At 35.6% G+C, this 26,473-nt stretch overlaps 1 protein-coding gene across 3 annotated transcripts in view; it reads left to right on the top strand.

Annotated features, from left to right (window-relative positions):
* The window catches only part of RAB28 (RAB28, member RAS oncogene family), a 66,814-nt gene that overhangs the window by 19,617 nt on the left and 20,724 nt on the right, over positions 1 to 26,473 (top strand). For all 3 annotated transcript variants that reach the window (XM_026068504.1, XM_026068502.1, XM_026068503.1), the window contains exon 4: positions 1,924 to 2,053. In XM_026068504.1, coding sequence (XP_025924289.1) covers positions 1,924 to 2,053 — 130 coding nt within the window. The remainder of the gene's footprint in view (positions 1 to 1,923; positions 2,054 to 26,473) is intronic.

Below are 26,473 nucleotides of genomic sequence, written 5' to 3' on the forward strand. Positions count from 1 at the left end.
ATAGCTTCCTTGTGGGTATGGGAGGGCTGCTATTTGGTCCCCCAAAACCATCTCTTCTCCATGCTGAACAAGCAGAGTTCCTTCAGCTTCGCCTCACAGGACAAGTGCTCTGACCATCTTGGTGGTCCTCCGCTGAACTTGTTCCAGTTTATCAATGTCTTTTGTGTATTGCGGGGGGGAGCTAAGATGGGATGCCTTATTCTAGGTATGCTCTAGGTAGTGCTTAGTAGAGGGGGATAATCACTTCTCTCAATATGTGGCTGTGCTCCTGCTAGTATAGCTCAGGATACTGTTGGCTTTCATTGCTGCCAGGGAACACTGCTGGCTTGCATTTGGCTTGCTGCCTGCCAAGACCCTCAGGTCACTTTCAGCTTCTCCCCAGCCAGTCAGTCCCCTGCAGCATGTGCTGTGTTTTCCTTCCCAGCTGCAGGACTTTGCATTTGTCCTTGCTGAATGTCATAAAGTTCCTGTTGGCCCATTCTTTCGGTGTGTCTAGGTACCTCTGAATGGCAAGCCCTGCCATCGAGCATATTGACTGCTCCTCCTAATTCAGTGTCATCTGCAAACTGAGTATAAAAGCATATAAAATTAGAACTTCTGTTACCTTCGCTTGACATTTTTAACAGCAGCATCGTGCCTGCCATCAGTCTTGTGTTTGTTGAAATGGTCCAGTTTTTTCAATTTTCACATGTCAGTTATGCCTTCTAAACCTCTGATATTGTTACTGTTCTCTTCTAGTCTACCTTTTTCTAGACAACCAGTGCCCAAAGCTGGATGCAATATATCACCTGGGATGTTTCATTCCAGTCTGATATTTGCCTTTTTTTGCTACAAAGTAAGTTTGACTTGTGTTCAGCTGTGGTCTACTCTAACTCCTTGATCCTTTGCTATAGAACCTGCTACAAAGCCAGATGTTTCCTATCGTTGTGCAGTTGATTATTGCTTCCTTTGAACTTGTCCTGGTACTTATTGAATTGCATCCTATTATTTTTAGATTGTTTCTCCCATTTGGCAAGATCATCTTATAATCTAAACTCTCCTCAAATACTCTTGCAGTCTTTACCAGTTTGTCGTCATCTGTGAAATTAATCTAATAAGCATGCACTGTTTCATGATCTGAGGCAATCATGAAACTATCAAGTATACCAGACAAACCTTTGAAAAAATCTTTTCACTTGACACTGAGCTATTGAATCAGCTGATTTTGTATCCATCATACTGTTTCTTTAGATTATTCATGAAAACCTAATGTTTGGGACAGTGTGTAGTTCCAGGGATATATATATATATGTATTTTTAGATGTGAACTCCATGAGAACAAGAACAACAGAAGCCAGTTCTGACTGTATTCCTCAATTACAAGATATTTAGTTCTTATGGTATAGTTGAATGCAGTACAACATAAAAAGGAGGGAGCTGGCCTTTCACCTCCCAAAGGAGAGCAGAGAAGCAACAATCAGGCAATATGAAAAACAATTCAGTCATACATTTCTTACTTTTCTCTTTTTTTTCCAAAGAGGGGACTGTAAGCTACAGACTGCAAACAAAGCTAGCTAAAATAGAAGTCCTTCTCCAGTGTGATTTTTATCTTCCTATTAGTATGAAGTGCTTTTTTGGATTTTTCACAAAGCATATGCAGTTTGGAATATTTGTAGTATAACTAAATGTGCTCTTTTGTGAATTGCTGTTTTTTTTCTCCCTTTGTAATTCAGTTAGCATCTGAATTTGAAATACTACAATATTTCTCTCTGTTCTATGTAAAGTATGTTTACTACAGAAGCTTATGCTGACTCCTGTTTAATTATTCCTCGAAAGGTAAAATGCCATTGTTTGTAAAACCCTGTTTTATAATAATAATCTAATCATTTTACTGTTTAACAATATTTTATAACCTGTCACATTTTAAATATATCTTTCCTTTAGGGTATTCTCTTGGTTTATGATATCACGAACTGCCAGAGCTTTGAAAATTTAGAAGACTGGTATAATGTGGTAAAAAAAGTGAATGAAGAATCGGAAACACAGCCACTTGTGGCCTTGGTTGGAAATAAAAGTAAGCTATTCATTTTTAAATATTAATTGGAATACTGTGGGTATTTAAAGAAATATCACAGGACATATATCTTTAGCAAAAGGAAACTGATTTGTGTATCTGTGTTTTGTGTATTAAGCCTATGATGGCCATGTTTAGATGACATATTTGGGTGCACCTAAGGGTTCTAGTTTCTGGGCAGCCAGGTTGAGGGACTTGCTGGAGCATGCTCTGTTTGGGACGCAGCCTGTCTGTCTCTGTTTTCTTACTTGGAGAGCAGCACACAGGAAAGGAGAGGATCTCTCTCACCCGAGTTTAAATTTGTTATTGTTTCTGAATATATCTGTGGCATGCATCTAGAATGGAGAAGTGGGAATCCTTCCTCTGTCCAGTGAGCGGTATATTGTGTGGTTCTGTATATCAAGGAGAACAACTATGTATCTCTGCTGGATAGAGACTGGTAAATTAACTAATGGTATCTATTATTTAACATTAGAGATAATATGAGTTTTCTAATTTTTTTTGCATGCCAGTATTTTTGCAAATAATTAAAACCAATTAAATAATTGATATCTCTTATTTGGCATTAGGTATAATATTTTGAGCTTTCTATTAGGTTTTTTTTTTTTTTTTTTGCATGACAGTAATTTTATGCATGAGTATCCTTATTCCATGTTGTTCTTGTGGGATTTTTTTCACCTGTCCTGTTTTTATCCATGTGAGTATGATGTAATGCTTTTGTTTACTCCTGATCACCCTAATATACCACCTTAAACAGCCATCCCCTGTTAGTTCTCTAATTAGCTGAATACCAAATTCCCTCATTTCCAATTAATAAATCTTCCAGAAGAATCCTCATCTGAGGATATCTGAGGTCTTGATTCCAAGTCTCTTAACCTTTTTCTATTGAAGGTCATAGGAGTAACATAAAGCAACTTTAGAAATGGAGTTAAGTGATGGAAGCATTTTTTAACAATTAGCATTTGAATTTATTTGAACAAGAAATCACTTTTTTTTTTTTTTTTTTTTTTTCTTTCTCACATATTTAGGGCCTCAGTCACAATGTCCACATCATGGACAAATCTGAAAAAAGACCTTATCTAGAAAGGTAGTATTGTTTAAAAGCATTTAAAAATATTATAGAGACAACACTTTAATTCAGAATGGTTAACTGTAGTGTTGCTACTGCAGTGTTACAATTTTTTATGATATTAATTATGAAAGACTACTTTTTTCTGGGAAGAAAACAGAGAAGCTCTTAGAGTTACAATATATAAATAGCACTTCTGAAAGTATAACATAGACTGTGTTGTACTGTAGCACACCAGAGCCAATAATACAGATTCTGTTGAAATTCAAATGAAAAATATTTTTCACTGATTTATATTTTACCCCCAAATTGGACTTCCTAACTGGAATTCTGCAAATCTTATGAAGTATTTACAGTAGGATACACATAAGTAATTTCTTCTGCTGGAATGACACCATATAGGCAGAAAACCAGGCACTGGTTTCCATTTGCAGTTAAAAGAGAATGTTTTATCTCTGTTATATACATTAAGTACACGGGTTTTTTTTCCTCATATGCTTGCATGCAATTCTTTAAAATCCAAGTATTTCTTCAGGAGCATCTGCATATAGAGTATGGGTGAGTTTCCAGATAGAAGACTGATATATGGAAAAGGCTTTTGTTGCATGAAAAAGGTATCTGAAGGAACAGTTTACTTGCTGCCTGGTTTTCCTTCAGAAGCTGTATGTGAAGAAGAAAAGCAAACTATTGCTTTCATGTGATCCTACAGACATTTGTTGCTGTTGCACACATCATGAGCTGCTTGGTGTTTCTCAAAAGAAGGCGCATAGGGGATGTTGCTTACAGTGGTCATTCTTTGCTTTATTTTTATTTCAGCATGATAAAAATTAAGCTTTTAGAAATTCATTGCTTTTCTGGACTTTATAATAGGAGAAGAACATCCGGGGCGGGGCTTCCATCTCAATGCTTTAATGGCCTGTGAGAGGTTACTATAGTCAGGCTCCTACTGTAACATAAATAGAAAACAAGGTAAGTGCTTACAGAGAAGCACTATGTTGATTCTTGCATATTATGAAGGATAAAGCTACCACTGCTAACAACTTTTTCAGATGGGATCACTGTGTTCAGAATAGGTCAACATCTTTAGTCAGTAAGTGGTAAGATGCTTGTGCAGAATGTAAAAGCAAGAGGTTTCAAGCCACGAAAAGCCATTTCATAAACTTGTTTGACCTCGTGCATGATATAGGGCAGATACTTTCAGTCAGTAGTTTCCGTCTGAGATCTGTACTTGGTTTTTGAGCTATAGCATGTCTTTTAGAAAAATATCCAAATATGTTCACTGAAAGACTAGAAACTTTTGTATCCACAGTCAGGTTACTCTAACTTTCTTTCTGATAAAAGTTTAAAAAAAAAAAGCAAAAAAAAAAAAGCAAAAATGCTGTTATTTTCATTCATGACACTTCATTACTTTTGAAAATTGGGCCTATATTTAGATATCTGGATAAGAATTTATGAGCCTACCAGAAACCATCCATTTTGAAACTCTTGGCCTAAAATTAGTGCTGCTCTTTTAAGTCTACTTAGCTTGGGGTTATGCTCCCATTTGTCAGATTTTTCACTTACTAATATTACCTGAAACAAAAGAGGTTTTTTCCCAGTTTCAGGGTGAACACAGATGGGATCTCGTTACAGTGCTCTAGAAGTAGGAACAAAACTATGGTTAAAAAAAAGCTTGGAAGAAAACAATAAGAAATATGTATTTCTTCATTATCAAATATGGAAGACTGTACACATGAATTACAGCAAATGTAAATAATTTCCTCAGGTAATTTTGTGATTGAAAACATAAATTGCTTCAAGTATAACAGTAAACGATATGTACTAGGTGTTAAATTGGCTATAAAAATGCATGATTTATTAGTGTTTTGTTACATCAATTTATAATCATCACAACTGTTAAATTTGTCAAGTTTGGAGGAAGTTCTTCAGTATTCTACCAAACTTGAAGAAATTGTGCTGTTCAGTTGTGATTTAAATGAATCAGCACTAACTTTTACTTTTAATTTGCATTGCAATGGATTAGAAGTATGAACGCAGCAAGCCCCTGTATGTCTGCTAAAAGGGTGATAATTAACTTTAGAGTGATGGCAGCTTATTAAAATGTCCTGTTGTGATTGTAACAGACTAAAATTTACTGATCAAATGATATGTAATTAAGGAAATTTATACATACAAAGCTACTTTATTTGCTTCTGGAGTAGATAAAAGGAGGGACTAAATTGGTAAAACAATTGGGAAAGCATGAGAGCTTTAGAGTTGCATCCTCCTTTGTGAAAGGAATATTTTTTTTAAGATGGCTATTTGTCCTCCTGTGTGCTTAGTTTTATTTTTCATTCTTTCTTACTTCTTTGCTTCCTTACATCTTTTTCTACAGCTTGACCAACTGATTCTGTCAGAGTAGGAGACTGACTTGAGCCAAGATCTTGCCCAGACCTGCTTCCTGCACTTGTCCTATTCTCAGTTAAATCACAATTTTTCCATACTTTTGTGTGTGTGTGTGTGTGCATGTGTGCACATTCAGTAAACAATATATAGAATCATAAGACCTAATTTAGAATGTTTCTTTTTTAAATTAATAAATCATGAGATTAAATCCTAAAATTTAGTGCTGAGTCTTAAATTTAACTTTCCTTATAATTATTCTGTAACTTACTTTCCAGTATTTTAATCTTATTTGATACAAAGTATATTTGAAATATGCTTATTTATATGTTGCTATATACCACTTCAGTTGCACCAGAAATAATGGTCTAAGCTTTGTTGTCAACAATGAAAAATGCTTTGGAGTTTCAGTGTAGTAAACTAAAACTTTATAGATATTGTACTGTCGAATACTTTGACATGTAATATTGCGTAGTATAAAGTAAGCTCTAGTTATCAAATGAATGAGGTATATTTTGTGCACTTAGGATCTTTGCTTAAACTTTTGGTATTGATTTGAATTTCTGTAATTTGCAATGGGTTGTCTGGTCATTTGTGTGAATTAGAGAGGTTTTACTGTGTTTTATATGACGGATGTGTTTCGTTCCTTTCTGCCTGGACTAGTTCTTTGTGTATTTTCCTCTGCACTAATCTATAACCAGACTCAAGTGTCCTACCAGCGTTTTCAGTGGATATATTGTAAACAAAAATTAACCCAGGTTGCATGGGAGCTACACTCTTTTTGATTTATAGCTACCTAGATGGTCTCAGGGCGGTGGTTATCTGTAACTTATATAGGGGGTAGGAATTATCAGGTACCAGTGTATAGTGGATGGATGAATGATTTCTATTCTTAGAGATATTAACCAGATCCACTCCTCAATAAAGACTAATAACTCAGATTTTTAAACAGTCTTCATGACAGATGAGGGCACAGAGGAGAGTGCATCAACACTAATTAAGAATGTTGACCGTTTGTTCGTCTTAGCTGTGATTAATTGATCTTGGAGTGCTATCTCTGAACAGGAAGTGATATGCTGTTATATTGTGAAGTTTAAAGGTTACATTTTAGTGTACCCTTTAACTTACATTTACATACAATGTTAAATCTTTTTAGCTATCTTATCTGACCACAGAAAGAAACATTTTCCAGCGCACATATGAATGAACATTTAATGTACTGTGTACTAATGTGGATCTGGCCTTTAATAGGACCTATCCAGTCTACTTTTGGACTGCATTACCATCCTAGCTACTTAGCCTCCCCATTTGTACTAGGAATGCTTCCTCAATAATACTCTGTTCAAGACTCTGGTTTATTAAAGTTCAGGACTACACATTCACTCCCTTGTCCCTCTTGCCCTCCCCTAGCTGTGTTCTGTTCTTGTTTCCTATGCTCTTACACTTGTTAGGACCTCACCTGTAATTAAAACAAGTGTAGAGCAGCTCATGCAAAAACTCTGTTCCTTTGAGTCTTTTGCCTGATTAAACTATAGATCCTATATGCCTGACAGCAGGACCAGTCACCTGAGCCTCCACATGCTCCTGGGACTGGAGGGTAAACTACTTACATGTAGAGACTCCCTTAAAAAGAGAACCTTGTCCTGTGCTACGGTCAATTTACCTACTCATTTGAATAAATGTAGAATGTTACCCTGTTTTAAAATATGTATAGAATGTTTGTTTCAACAAACTTGCAAGATTAATAGAAAATATAGTCCTATGTATTATTTTCTTTCTTCCATCAAATCAGAAGTTCCATCAGTTAACTTTTATTTACTATTTATAAGAAGATGTTTAAATTAATGAAATAAAAAATGACAGTGGAAATGATCTTTTATTCACAATAGTAATATATTTCCAACCCAATGTCTGAATGTGTTCTGTATTACTTTAGGGATGGGAGCTTTTTAAAAACATGCGTATTTTTGAGTCATAAAATTATCTTGCTTGTCTGAGAAAATGTCTGTCTTGTGAAACTTTGATCCTAAGTCATGCTAAGCATAATATTAATAGTGGAAGCAAAGACATTGCTGACTACCAGCACTGCCAAAGTGATCTATTTAATTATCTCAGTTGAATTGCCATTTGGGCAAATCTACTGAAGTGTGATATGTGCCACACAGAGGTAAAGTAAATGGAGCCTGAGCCACAAGTGTGGTTCTTCAGAAGGTAGCTGAGCTTATGGAAGCTTGTGCAGGACAAAAGAAATGGGGTATGTGGAAGGGTCTTTGCAGTGCTGTATTATTTACTTAGGAATATTCCATGGGCTGAGAAGGGAGAGCACCTGATAAGATATATCACAAGCATCTGGACATATATGCTGCATTCTGCCCCACATCTCTCTGTTACCTGCTGTGGTAAATGTATCTGTTTCACTGCTTGCAAATCAGCCCAAGTTTTGCTCATGGTCTTCTTTCAGAACCCTTCATAAAATGATCTCTGAGGTGGGGAGTCAGAGTGGAGACAGCAACTGCTAAATCAGCAGGTTAGAAGCAGATTTTAGATTATCTTGATTTTCTTCTAGTGATGCCGCCGTTACTGGAGCATGTATACCTGATGGATTTTGGTGTCTCTGAAAAGCCAAGTCATCTGTGTCAGAGTGCTAACGAAGAACAGAGTAGAATGGAGAAATCTTTTTTTGTCAAAAATCTTTTTTTGTCTGTGTCAAAACACATAATGATCATTATCATCTTTTGGGGCCCTGTTTGCATTTAGATCCATTTCTGATGTTCAGCACGGATTGAATTAGCTAGTAGTGAGTCTGCTATTTGAGTTGCATTCTGCTGCAGTACAGAATTTAGTCGCAGTGTTTAGGCTGAATAGTTTATAAATTTATATACAAGAGATACAAATTTGCTGTTATACCAGTTGTCTGAGTTTGAGATTTGTACAGCTGAACAGAACCCTGATGTAAACAGATGTAATTCCATTGAAGTGAATGAATTTCCACTCATTTGAACCTGGGCAGGTTAGGAGTAATATTGTGTAAACTGTTTGCTGAATGTAATATATTCTAATTATAGTCATATGTTGCTTTAACAAGGAAGTGAGGGTAGTCTAAAAAGAGAGGACTAATCCAACTGATAAACTATTATTATGTTATGCTTTCTTATTTTAGTTAGCATGAATAACTTGGTTTCTTCTCCTTCTAGCACTTAAAATCTTGAGGTTGCTCTTCCCTTTTTTATTTGTGCATGTAAGTCTTGCCTGCAAAAGAGACCAAGTTCAAAGAACTAGTAGAATATTGTTACTGTAGCTGGAACTCAAATGCCAGTGTGGCAGAAGTGCCAGTAAATAATATATCCACAGTCAGTAACAGTTATGCTTAAATTCAGAGAAATCTGTAAAGATGTCAGTGAAAAATGGAAATAGAAGTAAACCGTTTAAATACAAAGGTTAGAACAGTATATGTATCCTATTTTTATAATAATACACAAATGAAATGCTGAGAGATCTCTTACTGTTTCCATGGATTTTGTCTGTAGTTTATTTAGCAATGTAGACATATGTCTAATAAAAAAAGATGCTGCATAAACCATAGCTCAGGCTGAATGTGCTTCTGTTTTTGGTTTAGGTAGAAATGTTTTTTCTGGCTGCGTCCTTCATACTTAGGTCTTCTTACAACAAATGGAAAGCCCTTAATTGTACCTAAGGGAATAGTTAATCTATGGTGGACATATGGTGGACAAAAGCTGAGTCTAGTAAATGAAAAAAATTATAAACAGAAAATGTGTGAGTGTCTGCACAGTCTGAGAGTCATGGGAGATATTGTTCTGTTGGAGTGTAGCTTATTTTAAGTTAATCTGCTGTTCTTTTTGTTAGTATACTAATGGAATAGTTAGTGCAGCATAAAATAGATAATTTTTTAAAAAAGAACAATTTTTGTATCTATTTTATTGGATTGAAAAAAATACCTGTTTTTAAGACATGACATTTTTTTCTTTGCAAGGTGTCCCACCCCTATCTTTGCCATATGATATAAATACAGTTTGATTTCACTAGTGGAGTGAAGCGCTCTGAAATTTTTAAAAGTTATAACATTTGATTGGGGGCAGTTAATCAGTGTTAACCCTGAGCAGCTCTTGGGCTTTATGGATTCAAGCATTATATGTGGTTGCACTGCTCCAGCAAAAGGTTAAGTATTAATGGAAAATGTTCACAGCTCTTTTACTCAAAGAAAACACGTTACTTGTAAGTTTTCTTTTGATTTCACTTTTACAGTTACATTGAATGTCTTCATTCATTTAGCCATCCATAAAGCAAATATTGTTGCACATGCAGTGGATAATAAGTCTTTTTAGGACTACTTGTGTGGTATGTCACAGATCATTAACTGCAAGTAACCACCTGACTTGAGGGAAGTCTGGAAGCATCATTACAGTGAAATAAGCTTTTATTTCTGTATCACTGCAGCACATTGATTTGTAGGAATGTCTCCATTAGCTACTGTGAAAATATATTCTCATATATTATTATTGAAGGAAGTTGATGATAGAGGATAACCAATGTTCAAGTGTGAATAGGGCATTAGTATTAGTCTTTTGGACAAAGTGGAAAAAGAGACAAGTGCTATTGTAGCATTATTTTCTATTTAAGAACTGGATAAGTCAGTAAACTAATCTTTTTGTTACACTTTTGAGTCAGACTAATAACATGTAGTAACATTTATACAGTATTTATGTGTGCAAAGTAATTTCATCTAAAATGTACACACCAACTGAATTATGTTTATTACTATGCTTACTACAGGCAGAAAGCATTAAAGTTCATTTCCTGATAAGCAGGGAAAACTTAAGCTTTCTCCGTTTAGAGAATGGAGATGTGCACCTCCATTTCAATAAGCCAAAAAATGTAAGAACATTATGAAATAACTGGTAATTATTTAATCTCATCTTAGAGGATGAAGGATGACCTATGTTAATATGGAGCATAAGTATAAGGGAGAACCACTGTTAATATGATTAAAAGCAGTTTGTAGTGTGGAAAAAAAAATGCTGATATATTGTCCTGAAAATATTTTAGAAAATTTGAAGTTCTTGACAAGAAGATAATATTGTAGGATTATCCAGCTGTTACTATTTAGCAAAATAATTTGCCGTTAGATCCTTTAGAAACAAAAGACAATACAAGACCATTAAGTAAGTAAAGTGTTCAAATCAGCCTTTTAGTTGTATAGCACACGCAGATTCAAAAATGAAGAATTATGGGGAATGTATTGTATTAGGTATATTTTAAAATTGTACGATTGTCAGGACATCATCTTGTTTAGTCTCTCAGGGATTTGCAAGAGAAGGGGAAGTTAATGGTACTGTTTCAGGCTTTGTGCATAATTATAGCTCTGTATGCTTGATACGATAAGAAGAGACATTCAGAGTTGATGATGCCCCTTTCAGTGTATGAACATGTAAACTCTGCTAAATGTATTTTTTTTTCGACAGATCTTTAAGCATATTCTTGCATTCATGATGTTGGTACCTCTGGTTATGAATTCTACATTGTTCCAAAATATGAGATAGTATTTTTTAATGAGTTTCTACATGAGTTGCTCTTTCTTTCTGCTGTCTGCTTTGATTTATTCTATAGGTCAGTTTTTTAGGAGGGAAAAAAAGTATTTGAAAACAGATATTTACTGTGCAATTATTCTTCCATGTGATGAGACTGTGAAAGTGTTACCATAGTAGGTGATGCTGGTAATGGTGCTATGCCATTATCATATTTCTCTAACCTTAATAGCTCACTGAGATAAGTGAGTTAGTTTAAATAAGGCAGACAGAATTGTTGGTATTAACACTCTCTTTGTTCTTTCAGCCTTCGTGATATGGAGGATAACCTCAAAATATGTTGTTCTTAAAGGAGGGAGCTAAGTTTCTCTAGCGCCAAAAACAGTGTTAAAAATCAATTCAGGTTTGCTGAAATGTGTTGTTTACAGAAGTGGAATACAGTAATGAGGAATAGTAAATTAGAAATTAATCTGTTTATTTCAAACAAGGACTTTAAACAGAAGAGAGCTTACTGTACATGGTATACAGTTTCTATTTCAGAAAGACTTTGAGTTCCTTATGAAATTTGCATGATATGTTTTAGCATTTTTAACTCAAATTTTATTCAGTAATAGTACTTTAAAAGTTTTGTCTCCTTTGTTTAATTATGTGACTTAGAGTATTTAGTTAATATGACAAGGGAATTGTAAATAAGTAGCAAGTAATTAACTTTTGCTGAACCCTTTGCGAGGGTTTAATTTCATTCCATCCATTCTTCCCTTTACACTCTGCTCTGAACAGAAGGAGAAACCATCCCATCTCATCCGCTGATTAGTATTTTTAACACTTACTGTAAAATGAGCCCTTTCACTGCACTCTTGCTGCACTCTTCTAATTGTTAAGTGCAGAGAGTGCTGTGAATCACTGACTTTAATCAAAATTTCTCTTGGTTATGTAGATTAAATTTAGAGTGAGTCTAGTGACTTCATATGAGCTGCTCCAAGTTTACTCTGATGTTTTCATGACTAGTGCCTAGATTAGAATGTTCTTTTGGATTACCTTGTGGTCTTTCTTTTTCACAAAGTATTATCTCATATGTTTGATTATGTGTGATACTCATTATTATTTTGAAATATATATACATGAAGAGGAATAACAATACCTTTTTCTGACTTTCAGACTAGAGAATTCATTCCCAAGCATTCCTGTATTTATATAGTGTGTAGCATTTGAAAACTCCCACCAGGATCATTGTTTTTTGTTTCAGGTGCTATACAAACACAAATTCAAAAAAAGCTACAATCTAAATAGTTGATTTGAACACACAGAATAGTAAAATGTTTTGAGAAAGACTTGCTTTTGGAAAATACTGGGATATAATCATGTATTTTGAAGGCAACTTTGCAAAATGGTGCATTCTAAAGTTAAACATTTTTGTGGTAGATAATTTACAATTAAGAAGACTGGAAAAAGTAGTGTAAGATTTGTGCAGACAGTGCTCCTTGGATATTTTCAAAAGAAAAGAGCAGAGACCCTCCGTTCCTAAACATTCATTTTACAAATTACAGGGGAAATTTGTTTGAAAATTCTCACTGCTTTAGCCTTGCAGAAGGAAGAAAGCAAGCGTGTAGGTGTTGTTCGTCAGGCTGCTTAGCAGAACTGTTTCTAAAATATTTGTATGTTCTCCTGCCCACATGGAGAAGTATTTTGATCTGGAGATGCCACTGCTGTGCCTCATGGGAACTGGAGTTTCGGTGCTTCTCTTCCCGTTCTAAAGGTTGCACTCCTTCCCCACACCTCATCTGTGCATCACGTTTTCTTAGGTTTGATAGGGCTTTGTGACAGTAATGCATCATGGATATAGTCCAATTGCAAATCCAAGCTTATGAGAAAATAGCGTATAAGACAAACAAAAAAACCTTCCCACTAGGTACTGTAGTGATATTTCTGAAACAAACTGCTCTGTTTTATTGATTGGAAATTTTTTAGGTATTTAGTTTTCTATGGAAAAAAGAAGCTTTCTGAGCAGAAAGGGCTTTTTTCGGTTGAAGGAAAAACTGCAGTGGTTCTGACTAATGATTCTGGACTAGTCCAGCTGTGTTCTGTGTTACAGTCATTGGACTAAGCTGTTAGGGAGTCTGCAGAGTTTTTGATTTGATCCATTGTTCAATTTGAAGACTATTGTCGCGGTAGTTTGTTTTAATAACATTACCCTGTACTTGCAGATAATAGTAAGGGAGGAAAAGCAGCCTATTCCAGTTACGCTGCAAGTCTGTGAGGTTAAAAATGTTTCTGTATTGATAGTTCTTTCAGAGCAGTATTCAGTAAATACTCATGGTGCTGTAATGATTTTCTAGAAGGCACTGTATTGTGAGTTGTAAAATATGCAGTACAAGCCCATAATGTAGAAAGGTTCTGGATTTTTCTAGAAGTTATTCATTACATTCTTTACTCTGTTAGTTCTTATTTTGCTGCAGTAAGTGTAACTTACTATAACGCTACCAATATCTATCAGGAACAATTGCTGAAGATGTCTGGACTCGAGGTTTGAACTTAAAGGTTTTTTTAGAAATGAAGGCTTTTTTATTTCTGAAGTTTTCTCAAAGAAAACAGTGGAAGGAAACCATGCAATGAAAGAATAAAGAATAGTCTTTGTAAAGACACCTCTGTATTGCCAGATAAGACATTGTCTAATTATTATTTTTTTATGCTGACCTTTTAAAGTACATACATTAAGAAGTCCTCCTCTTACACCATAAATGTTGCAGTTTTATTTTGGGAATGGTATATCCAAAAAGTTTTTAGAAAAATGAATAGTTATTGATGTAGTTGCTTATTTAAATGGTTGATCACTAGGGCAATAATGCTGGTTTCTGAGCACAGCCAGTACTTTTTCCAGCTGCTTTATAGCGATATCTTGAAGCTTAAAATGTAATCTATATGGGTAAGCCACAAAAGCCACTATATATTAAAGCAGACTCTGACTGTAAATCACAATTGAACAGCTGGCAACACTACTAGTCATAAACTTATTTATTAAAAAAGCTAAACAGAAGAATTATATTAAAAAGAGAGGAGTATGTTCTACAGACCAGTGTATATAGCTTAAAACCTGGAAAGTGCTGTAGATTAAGGGCCCAATTTATGAACATCTGTTCTGGCAGTTTCTGTGAGATTCTCATGTTCTTTATAATAAAAGTGTGAAACATGTTTTTCCCCCATACTAATCATGCTTTTCTGCAGTTCATAAAACTTGCACTGAGCCTTATGCAACTGGGCCTGTCTGCTTTACACACTTGCTAGAGTAATTTACTATTCATGAAAGAGTGAGTACTATAGCAGCGTCACAATCTCTTGCTATATGGTTATCCTGAGTTGTTCCAAGCAGTCTTATTGGCTTCAAAAGCAGTGAATGAACACTGAAGTTTACTTCATGTATTTTAACTTAAAGCATGACAATGAAGTAATAATGGGAGCAAGTCACTGGAGAGCAAAATGGACAGAAAAATGTCTTGTTCATAACCATAAAATTCTCTAAAATTGAAACATACTTGTGAATCAGCTGGTTTTGCTCCAATATATTTCATATCTTTGGGCACTTCATAAGTCACCAAAAATAACTGTTAGCTCCCCATAGTTCTTAATTCTGAGATAATGATAAAATTATTATTTTAATATTTTGTGTTGCTTACACTGAATTGTGCCTTATAGTTTTTAGTCATATTAACAGATATCTGTGGGTATGCTTTAGGATATTCTTGATTCTCCTTGAAGAGAGAACTGAGAAATAATAAATTCAAAACTGAATTTCTAGTTCCATTGACATCAATACTATTTTGCCTTTGACATCAGGGTGACCAGGGTTCCTTTCAGAGATTTTAGCTCCCAAGCCTTATTTTATCATCTAACCTGACCTTCAAAGCACAGGTTATAATATTTTGCTAACTCTTGCTCCAAGTCTGGTAATTCAGATTAAACTAGAGTAGATCGTTGTGAAAAGCATCAATCTTGTTTTCCAACAACGCAGAATCCCGTACAATACTAAATGCTGCTGCCATTATGACAGCTATTGTTAGCTGCAGGGACCCACAGTCAGAGCTTAGGAGAGAGCCAAGGTGCGAAGGAAACGCTGAGCAAACATGCTGTCCGTGTCCTGAGCAGTTTATATTGCTTTATCAATGAAAGTGGTTACACTTTCTTTCCATTTAAATTTTGTTAGCTTCACCTTGTTATGTCTTTATTAGGCCAAAGAGCCATATGCTATTATGTAGTTGTTTAACCTGAAGAGAACACTTCCAACTAAGAATCCTCAAGAGAGGAAAATCTCTGTGTTCGAAACCAGAACGCCCTCTTCTCTTGGCAGCTAGCTTCCCATACCTTTAGGTACTGACTTACAGCATAGAGAGAGGATTTGTGGTATCCTCTTGACGGAGAAACATTTTATGGGAATGAGGCATCTTCTGTTCCCATGCCATCCACTTTGAAGCATTGCATAGTGTGGGTGCATCTATGTGGTCCTATTTGTAGGACATATTCAACTATTTTTGAGATTATTTGGCCAATTTTTTAAGCTAAATTGTGGAATACTAGGGAACTGTACCAAATGTGTATTGGTCAGTGATGGTTCCTTTTGCCTCCTCTTTGAATTATACTTTTATAGTTGTTTTGTGTGTATTTGTAGTGTGAAGGCAACACAGACAACTAAAACAAAAAAGTTACTCATTGTATAACCACTTCATAGTTATGGAAGTTAATATGAAACATGTTTTGATAATTGGTATACTGTGAATTGTTTCTGTCTGTCGATGGTGTTGGTGTACTATGAATCATTTTTATCTGTCAGTGGTGGACTGTGTATAGTATATTAATCTCAGTCCTCAGAACATGGTTTTATTCACAGAAGGTTCGGGAACTTTAATGTTATGTTTGCTTTATCAGTGTGATGTTTTCTGTGGTGAACTTCTGTTTGTTAGGTTTGATGTGTTAAAATGCACAAATGTAATTTATATGCACCTGCCTAAGGCATTTTACTTGTAACCTGGATTTCATTTGCAAACTGTGCCTTGAACTGAATGAGAAACTTACCCAATAGAAATTAAGGCTTCATATCATCAAAGACAGTATCAAATTATGTCCCAGAGGAACCCTAGCCCAGGATCCTGGTTGTAGTGTTTTTATTGGGCCTCACTAGAATATTCGGGATTCCTGGTTCTAATTAGGCCACGTTTCCATATTCATTATTAACCCTTTATTGAGAAAAAAGGCTCATCCTTGCGCCTCTTGTATGTGGGTCAATGAGGGAGAGAGACAGAGATTACTACATCACTAAAAGTTTTCCACCTGCCTCCCTCTACTAGGCACTGCTGTGTAGGCTGCATCTCTTTTCTCTTGACGTTCTTTTATTCTCCCCCTTCTCTTTCCACCTAGTGCCTTGTGCTTAGTGTAAAGGGAGTGCTCTTAATGTTGGTTTTCTTTTACCCTCATAGATCTTCTGAGAGCACTGCTTTATCAGCCCACTGTGGACACCAGGCTTTTTTTTTTTTTTTTTTTTTAACAGTATGCTGATTATGTTTTGAGATGTATGGTTGCTTTGCATACATGTGTTTTTAGTATATTAGACATCTCCTAAAGATTCTAGCAGCTCTTCTGGCTGAATAAACTTGATGGATGAACTATTACGGACTTTTGGTTTAAATAGTATCTGTACTAGTGCACTGGAAAAATTTCCTTTGGAGCTGTTACAGTCTACAGGGTATATAATCCATATGAATCAACGTGGTATTTCCTTCATAATCCTGTGAATTTTCTGCCTAATAAATTTATGATTTTCTTAAGTGCTTTAGTAGAAAAGACCTTTTAAATACTCTGAAGATGTATAGAATTATCTTATTGTCATTGTTGTGCTTTTGTACTTAATTTGTCCGTATAGAAATGAAACTGAACACTTTTATTCTCCTTCCTTTTTTCTTTTTTTAATTTTAGTAATTAGTGCTATGTATTAAATAATTAGGCCACAAGGGCAGAATTTTCATGAGTGTGCCAGGACTTAAAAATGTAGATTGCTATCTGGTGGGATTTTCAAATGTGGTTTAACAAATGCTCAGTTGCCAAGTCGTTGCTTTGGTGCTTTTAAAAATCACACTAGGAGTGACTGCTTGTCTGTGCTTTACCCCAGTATCTTTGCAAATCTGATTCTAAACATTTAATTACTCCAAGAAACGGAATTAAATGCAGGGAAATTAAATTCCTTTGAGAACCAAAACAGTAAGTGAAAATATGGTAGTATTAATGAGCTAGTTCTGAGTTATGTGCATATTCTATACTAAGATATATTCAGGAATAATATTAGAACCTGTGAATCCACTTTATTCTGGAATTAATTTTAGGATTGTTCTGAGGGAAGAGCATAGTACCTAGGCAAATTCTAGCATACTTTCAGAATGCAACTCAATTTCATTTTTGAAAACATTTCTGAAGAAACAGAGGGTTAACTTTGCATTAGCTGATAAAATCGCATAAGTGTGGTGCTCAGTTTTGTGAAACTTATTTCGAGTGTTTACTCTACCTCACTTCTTGTTCTGGAATTCTTTTCCCTAGCACGAGCACAGCTGCATCATCCGTTTCCATGGTCTTTTTAACCTCCACTTTTAATTAAAAAAAAATTAAATCAGATGCTGTTTAAAGCTTCCAGTTTAGTTTGGGAAAATAAAAGTTCACATCTAGCCCAGGCGTGTGTGAACAGCTGTTAAAAGCCACAAGCAAAACGATACTTATAAAAGTGGTGGGGGGAATTTTAAGAGCAAGCTGCCAGTTTGACTGTACCTTTCAATTGCTCTTCACTTTCAGCCAAATGGTTTTAACAATAATTTTCTTTGAAAAAAAACCCTATGTTTTATAGAAGCAGCAGTGCAAGCAGTTAGGCCAGCGGTAATAGGAGGCAACTTGCCATTTCTCTTTAACTTTTTATGAAATTTCTCTTTGAATCTGGGGAAATTGCTCATTAGAGAGGTACAAGAGGTTGGAAGGGATCGATGTCCACCAGTGCCCACCCACCATGTCGGTACATCTGTCCCCGTCTGATTCTGATGAGTGATCTTGTTCATTGAAATTCCAGAGTCCTAAGACTAAACATTAAAGTGTAATACTTCATTTGCACCATGTTTTGCAGATATTATAGTCTTGTCCATCACTTAAGCATTTTGAAATAATTATAGAATGACTTTTTTGAATCTGAGTTATGAAATTTGGCTAATCTGTTGGACAGAAGAATGAAGGTAATTTATCAGATGTTGAAAATTTAAAAGAAAGATGGAAGCTTTAACGATCCTTTTCCAATCCAGATTCTGTACTGTAAGTAGCTTTCGTGAGGGTTCCTTCAAGGACATTATATCTTTTCTGTGATGAGGGGCTACAGCATAAAATGGTCTGTGACCTAATAACCATATGTACGTATCTCTGTAATTAGTTTGGCCATTTTCCTTTGTTCCTGTCCTAGTTAGTCCAGTCCATAAGCCAGATGTCATCACTGCAAAGCCTTCTGAGACGTATGATGGCAGTCTGTATGAACAGGCGTGCCCAGTCCCACCATTCCCCCATTGTGGTAGGGGAGCACTAAGTCCGCTTAGCTCAAGCTTCCTCTGTTAGTATGCACTAGCAGTCATTCAGAGCGTCTATCTGGATGTGGGATTGCCTTTGTATAGCTTGGAAGCCTGACAGATTTTTGGCTGTAGTACAGGACTGGCCCACATGTAGAATATATATACAACCCTGTAATGTGCGAGTGGGACAGGACAAGCCTTGTGTCATAACTTGCGCTGATCCACTTAAGTGAGAGGTCCACTGAGGCATACTTTATAATTAAGCCTCTTGACTTATTCCTGGGGCAGCAGAATTATAATAATGATAAATGCTCTTGAAATTTCTGCAAAGCTGCACCCCCCCCCCCCGGCAGGTTTTTGAGGTATCTCTTAATCTTTTCAGATTATTGGCAGATTACAGCCTGTGTTGCTGGTGCTTTCACTAAAATAGTCTGGTTTGCTATTTGTTGCTTTGTTACATTGTTAGCTGCTATGTTGGGGTTTCCACACTTCTGCTGTGCCCTTGGTATCTTCTTTGTCCCCCAAAGTGTAGCCTGCAGTGTGCAGCCTAATGTTTAGTGTTTGAAGTTTCAATGTGGTTTTCATTTGACATGGCTGTCTTTGCCATATCATGGCCAGCTAGTGAAGCTGAATTGGGTAGCAATGTAAAATTGTTTTAAATTTATTTTGTCATTGTTTTCTCTTCTGCTTAAATGCTTAAGTGTATTAAGACTTCACTTCATTAGCAAACAAGAACCAAATAACTTGTTAACCACTTCCAGCATCTTGGAGGTCTTACTCTTGCATTGTTAGGCAGGTTTCCCTAAAATTCTCCACTTCTTTTCTGAAAGGAGAAGGAGAGACAAATGCAACAAACAGAATGCCAGGTCAGTCACTTCCTTCTGTCGCTGTGAGTATCCCTGGTGCCCTACTGTAAATCTCTCTTAGGACTCTGTCTATACTGAGATTGGAATTTGGGGAATAAATCACAGAATTACCCTCAAAACTTGGGAAAAATCAAGATGGTCCAAGTCTATGCAGTGCATATTGGAGTGCAATAATGACTGGAGGAATGGAACAGCTTTTATATGAGGAGAGATAAAATAGATTGTGTTCTTTAGCTTTAGAAAAAAGACAAACAGATATATAAAAGCCATGGATGCTGTGGAGATACGTATAGAGCACTGTTATGTAGCATTTTTCCAATGCATAACTGAGGGAATCTCTTGACATTTTATTAAGCAGCAAGTTTAAAATAAGCAGCTGGAATTACTTTTTTACTTTTGTGGCAATCGTAGTCATTGATGGTTGTAAAAACCATAAGTGTACGTGGGTTCAGAAAGTAATTGCACAGATTCATGAAGGGGCAGGTCCACCAGTGGCTGTTAAACATTTCAGCTGAATTCTTAGCAACCTGAAGATGCAGGGTCGGGCAGGGAAAGGTAGACTGCCCGAAAGTGGGGTTTATATCAAGGAGTGGTAGAATTGTATTTGAGCTGTTTCTAAGTATCTGCTACTGACAGCTGCTTGTGGCAGCCTAGTGGCATGGCTCATAACAAACCTTTAGATACTGGATTTTTAAAAACCAGCCCCCTAAACTCAAGCTGTTATAACCCCTGCTTCCCCCTGCCCCCAAAGAAAAAAGAAAGGGAAAAGCACCCAACAAAACAAAACCGCTTGCCCTTCAGTGCCTCACACCGTGCGGCTATATTATGCGCATTACTTGTGACTGCTTGGTTGGAACAGTGCAGATAAGACTGTGTGTCCTGGATTCCGGTTGTTGCTCCACAGTCTCTCTTTATTTTTCAGTAAAACAGTCTTTGGATAAAATAATTAAGAAGTGTGTGGGATAGAGACAGGAACTACGTATCTGGGTGCTCTATTAGTGGTTAATTTTAGGCCCTTAAAACCTTTACAGTGTCTTCTCTTAAATTCAGATGTGTTAGTCACTCAGACTCTTCTGAAAACCCCACTCACCTGGATTGAGTTAAAGATGTTTGTTTGCTGAAATGTTCTAGAAATCTAACATTTTTAAATACACTTTTATGAGTGTGTTTTAAACAGAAGTATGATAGGTGACACAATTCTTTAAAGAGTGCTCAGTGATGGCCTAAATAGATGTCTAACTAAAGTGTGAGTCAAAGTGTTCTTTACTATCCTCATTCTGAAAATTTAAGCCATGGAAGTTATGCCTGCTGAAACTCCGTGCCCTCTTAATGTATATTAGAAGAAAGGGAGTGTATTAAGTCACAAAGCAACCAGGACATCATCAGGCCTGTGCTAAAATTTTAATAGATAATATCCTGGGGATATTTACAAGGGACTTGTTAACTTCTTGACTCATATTCTCCCTTTCCTTTTCAAACCTAGCAAAGGAAGTGCTGCTTATCCTTGAGGACTCCTAACTATAAAAAGTAGAGTAGGTTTGTTTAACTGTTTGAGGTCATGACTGACCAAATGGTCTCGGAAATATACCTTCAACATCTGAATTCCCCTATGAATAAGACATAACTGATTTCTTTTCTCTAACTTAAAATGAATGAAGTGGAAACCCTTAAAATCCTCTTTAGTTTTGGAAAGTGTTAGAAAAAAGTTTACAAATAAGTCCCAACTGAACCTTAACCAGGTTGCTTAATGTTTTCAGATTAAAGTGAATCTTGACAAAAAAATGTAAGAGTGCATGCATGTGTCCAAATTCAGCTCGTCTCAGTGTTGCATTCCCCACAACACTGAAAATCTGAAGATGTGGTTTTACAGTTGAATTAATCAAACTTCCTTTTTGTCAGCTGTAATCATGGTAGCACTGCAAAGAGTCAGTTCAGTTCACTGATCCAGCCTAAACTGAACAGAGCAAAGCAAAGAGATTAAGTTTTTATTTGAATGAATTTGTGGATTTCTCTAATATTGTAGTGGTCACATGAGAAGCTTTGGAAATGCTTGGCCAGCAGCACAGGGAAAGCCATGACCCTCCATTTGAGTAGCCACTTGCAGTTATATTTGCATGAACTGCTAGAGAAACTAACTCTTTTCTAACTCTGATCTCAGGCCAGCCACTTCCACTGAACCATCTACTCTTCACATGAAAGCTTTTTGTGGGAGATTGGAAGAGGAAATTGGATTGCTCTGCACAGCCAGGTGGCCAGGTTAGCTCTGAGAATGGACTATGTTGGAGCTATAACAATCAAAATTTGTACAAAGTGTTTTTCTTACACAATTGGATCCTTTACATATCGCATATCTTTCAAGTCTTGGAGAAAGCTTTTAAGATTTTTGTTCAGTCCCTTGTAGCTAGCCTGATGAATTGGTTCCGCTTGCTCATCTGAGACTGGTTAATACTGCAAAATTGCAATATTAGTATATTCTGTCCTAGTTTATTCACTATTCAGTGTTTTTAATTTGTTTGGAAAATAGTAAATATAAATATTGTAAAGAGCTTTTGCATAGTTTTTCCTAAGTATTTCAACCAATTATGGTCTTCTAAGTTAATGGTGTTTTGGACCAAAGTGTTCACATGATGATAGTAATTCATGTCAAGAAAAAGCGAGCTACATGCTCGTTCTACTTGGAGATTAGAACAGTTCTTCACATATGATGATGAATCTCTTATTGATGTATTGGAATTTAGTTTTTTTGTCTGGGTGACTAGGTAGCATTAATGAAATATGTGAGTCAGCAAACGTGAAAAGTTTGTACAGACCGACTTTTACTGTCTTGTTTGAAAATTTCATATGGTTGAAATATGAAAAGTCTGAATTCAGTTCTTTTTAGTCATTGTGATGTTGTATCTTTGCCGTGGATCAATCTAAGAAATAGCTCATGCATTTACTATCAGTGATCTGAATATGTTTGATTTGTATTTCCCCTTTTATAGTTAATCAAAATCTGTTGTATTTCTTTACTGAGCCATCTTATTTTTTCCTTATAAATTCTAATTTAATGTAATATAAAATTGAGTTGTACTATTAATTTTTTTAACTGCCAGTTGAAAACTGTTTGGCTTGGTAATAATTATTTACAAAAGCTTCCAAATGGAAGAAAAACTGGGCTGTTGTCAAACAGGATTTGATACACATGGAACAGTTAAACAGTAATAAATTGCCTAGTAACTGAGTAATTTCACTCAGATATGTGCCAATCTTGCCTCTACATTGAAAAAGTTTGGAAGAAGAACTGAAGTGATGTTTGAAATTGCTTAATGCTGGAGGTTTATTATAATAACAATAATACTGACTTGGCCTGATCTTTGTACATTTATGGCTTGTTTTTATATCCCAGTGAATGATTTCATGTTCATTTATAATTTTTGTTGTGGGAGAGTTCCCAGAGGGGTGTATAGGAGAAGCACTAAGTGTCTCCAACTCTTTATTACGTCTGCTGGAAGCAACATTGGAATGAGGCATGGAAGGGCCCTAGAGCTGACCTGGGTTGGCTCTGTTAGGAGAAAGTGATTCGGAGTTTTGGATGAAAGCATCGCACTTGAGAGGACAGCCAAATTTTTAACATGGTTGTTTGGCCTGAAGTCAGCAGAAGTATACCTGTGGAAGCAGTCTGTATAGACAGATGCAGCAGCAGCCTTTAAGAATACTGGAGCAGGTCCTATGAGGAAGCGTGATTTATAAATGCTCTTTATAGGAAGAAGTTCATGTTAATAGTTCATTTCCATGGCTTCATAAAATATATTACTCTGAAATGTATTCCTATGCATTATTTTGAGAAAACTGTTTTAGGATCTGCTATGTAAAGACAAAGCTTTCTGTTTGATATTATACTATGTCTGGATTTTTTTTTTTTTTTTTTGAAGAAATGTCTTGTACAACTATGCCTTGCTTACAAGACATCGTAGAATGTTTTAATTATGGTGTAGGCACAATAGCAAATGTGTCAAAAATTTTTTTTTTCTTTTTTTGTGGGGGAGGGTGGGTGGGGTTTTTTGGTTTTGTGCTACATCTATAATTACAGAGTGCATCTAATCTCTTAATAAGGAAATAGCTACCTTTAATAACATGAAAGACTTAGGTTTTTGTATTAATTTAATGGCGAGACTGACCTTGTTCATTTGTCAGCCCTTTTGAATGTTGACAAAGAATTCAGCCTTTTCTGAGCACATTGAGGCTGTAGTTTCATGTTAGGTTGGTTTTGTGGTGAAGGTAGTTTACAGCTTGAAGTTGGCACCACTGCCACACTGGAAATTGGATTGGTGAGTTGATCTGGGTTAAAAAGAACGTTGCAAACATAAATGGTTATTTTTAACATGGATCAGCTCATTGAGCTCCCTAAGCTCATATCAGCTGCATAGCTTCATAAGCAGTTGAAGGGAGAATAGTGCACTGTGGCATGAGGACGGGACTGAACAACCAGGAGTAGGACAGGGAGGTGAGATTTTCTTGAGTTTTGGTGCTGGAATCAGTATTTCTTAAGACCATGGCCTCAAACTCTTACTATTGACTGCAAAAGGAGATAGATTTGTGTGACTGAACCTAGGATCTAAGAAATGCTGTATGAACTTACAGTAGGATTCCAAGACCCTAAGATTATGAAATTATAATGAACTTGATGGCTGTCCATTCACTAGATCTTTGAACTTCAGAATGATAAAGTAATTTAGTAGTGTGCTTCCTGCTTAGTATTTAACTAAAGGTAACTATACCTTTTCCTGGGATGGATAAATTCAGTGATGATGTAGTAGATGCATCAAAATTGGAGAAAATATTAGAGAGAGAGAGAGCTGAAGAGAGGCTGATCCATCGTTGGCTTGCAGATATATTGGACTAGCGCCATCTTCTGAATGTTTAGTACATTACAGCTTTATGTCATCACTAAGGAAAGGACATTAAAAAATTCAGTTTTGAATGCCAGTAATCATAGTGCTGTATCATATTTGTTTACACTGTGGTGAGTTTATGAAGTAGTTAAATTAAACCAAAATAAAGAATACTTATAGCTGCATTAATAAGAAATTAAGATTTTTTTGTTACACTTTTTTTATTCTATGTCCTATAGGCTAGATCATAAGGAGGCAAATTATTATGTGAAAAAAAGTTATTTATTGAAGTCCAGAAACTTGCTGCTAGTACTTTAACTACATTAATTTAAGGTATTTTTATGTGATTTCTTTAATTCTGATAATATAATTTCATGCCGAATTAAAGAAGGGTCTCTTAAAATTTTTCTGTCAGCAAGCTTTATTTCAGAGTGTTTGAGCAGTCTTTAAAGTTCAGTATAGTAAAGTTTAGAAACTATTACCAAAAGTGTTAATTTGTAATTCTAAAGAGAAATATATTTTTTGAAGTTAGGTTCATAGAAATTCATTCATCCAGATGAATTCATACAAATGTTTGAAAATATATATTGCAGTCATCATAGTATTAAAAACATTCTCATAAGATTATGAATTAAGTAGTTTATACTTTTCATGTACTGCTCTATGAAGAGTAGTGTTATGTTTGTGAGAGAAAATGCAGATTCTAAATAGTGTAACTTTTTTATTGAAAGTGTTGTTGAAACATTGGTAATTTTAAAATGAAGTATCTTTTTAGATTTTTTTGTTCTCTGTGTGTGTGTGTGTGTGTGTGTGTGTGTTTACTATTCTTGAGAAAAATTGTGGATCCAAAAAGTGGAATATTGTATTCATTATTCATAGAAACTTTTTAAGAATGTGAGAAGAAATGCGGCAACTAGAATTTCAGAGTTGCAAAATAATTATACACATTTTTATGCTGTATTGTTTTTGGGTTATGTTACTTGATTAATAGGATTGCTGTTTCTCTGATATGGTCACCCTAATGCTACTACTGTAGTATGCCTAATTTCATTAGACATTTCATTTTCTAAATGCTGGTGTGTTAGAGTGTGCCTGAGAGAACTAGAATGGCAATCTCTGTAGGATATATTATTGCTGGGCATCCTGGATTATGGTTTGTGTTGAGTAAAGATATGTTTTGCTTTTTCAATGTGGTTCTAGAAAGTAAGTCTTTCCTAACTGCTCTTGTGCTATGCCGGTCACTGTGACTGCTTAGTGATCCTTATAACTGAACTAATATAGCAAGAAAAATCCAACTGGGGATTTTCTTCAGTCCCGACCATTTTCTTGTTTCTCCTTGTCTCCAGGAAATAGCTATTTAAAAAGATGTTTGAGTCCAAACTGACAGCTTTAATTTAATGAGGAAGTGAAACTAATTGCTGTCAAAATTCTTATTGGCACCAAGATTAGAAAGCCTGAACACAAGTGTTAAAGAAGAAGAAAGGTGATTTGGTGCATAAAGAGATAAATTCATGGTTCAGCAGAATTTCATGTGATCTTAGGCAAGGCTTTTAATTTATCTTTTGATACATAATTCATTTTTCCATCTGTAAAAATAAGGATAGTATTTGCCTAATCTACTGGGAAAAGAATCAGTCAGAAAATGATCTGTTAATAACTGCAAAGTGCTTATAAACTGTGGTGATAAGGGCCATGTAAGAATCTGGCTGTCTAGATGAACAGCAACAGTGAACAAACTGTCTTCTTCCCAGGTGTAGCTTGTAATCTTAGGACACATTTCTAATAGGGAAAGTAAAAACTAATTAACCAAAGGTGTGAAATTGAAGTACATTAAAGCTCTGTGTAGATGATGCTTTTGAGAGATAAAGTAGCATTAATTTGCTTTACCTTAAGCTAGGCTGTTTATTCTCCATACCAGTATGCACAAAAGCATTACATACTCTTTCATTCACACCTTCACTTGACTAGTTAAGCTTACCATAAGGGAATGTTTATTCAGGTATGTACACTGCAGACAGTAAACAGAGATACAAGGTAAATTTATCTGTGTGGCAGTCTGTGCTGCTGCACCTAAACTGCTGGTACCCAGATTAGTGCATTTAAAGTTAA

The sequence above is a fragment of the Apteryx rowi genome, unplaced genomic scaffold (assembly GCF_003343035.1).
Source record: "Apteryx rowi isolate R43461 unplaced genomic scaffold, aptRow1 scaffold_272, whole genome shotgun sequence".
Classification (NCBI taxonomy): Eukaryota; Metazoa; Chordata; class Aves; order Apterygiformes; family Apterygidae; genus Apteryx; species Apteryx rowi.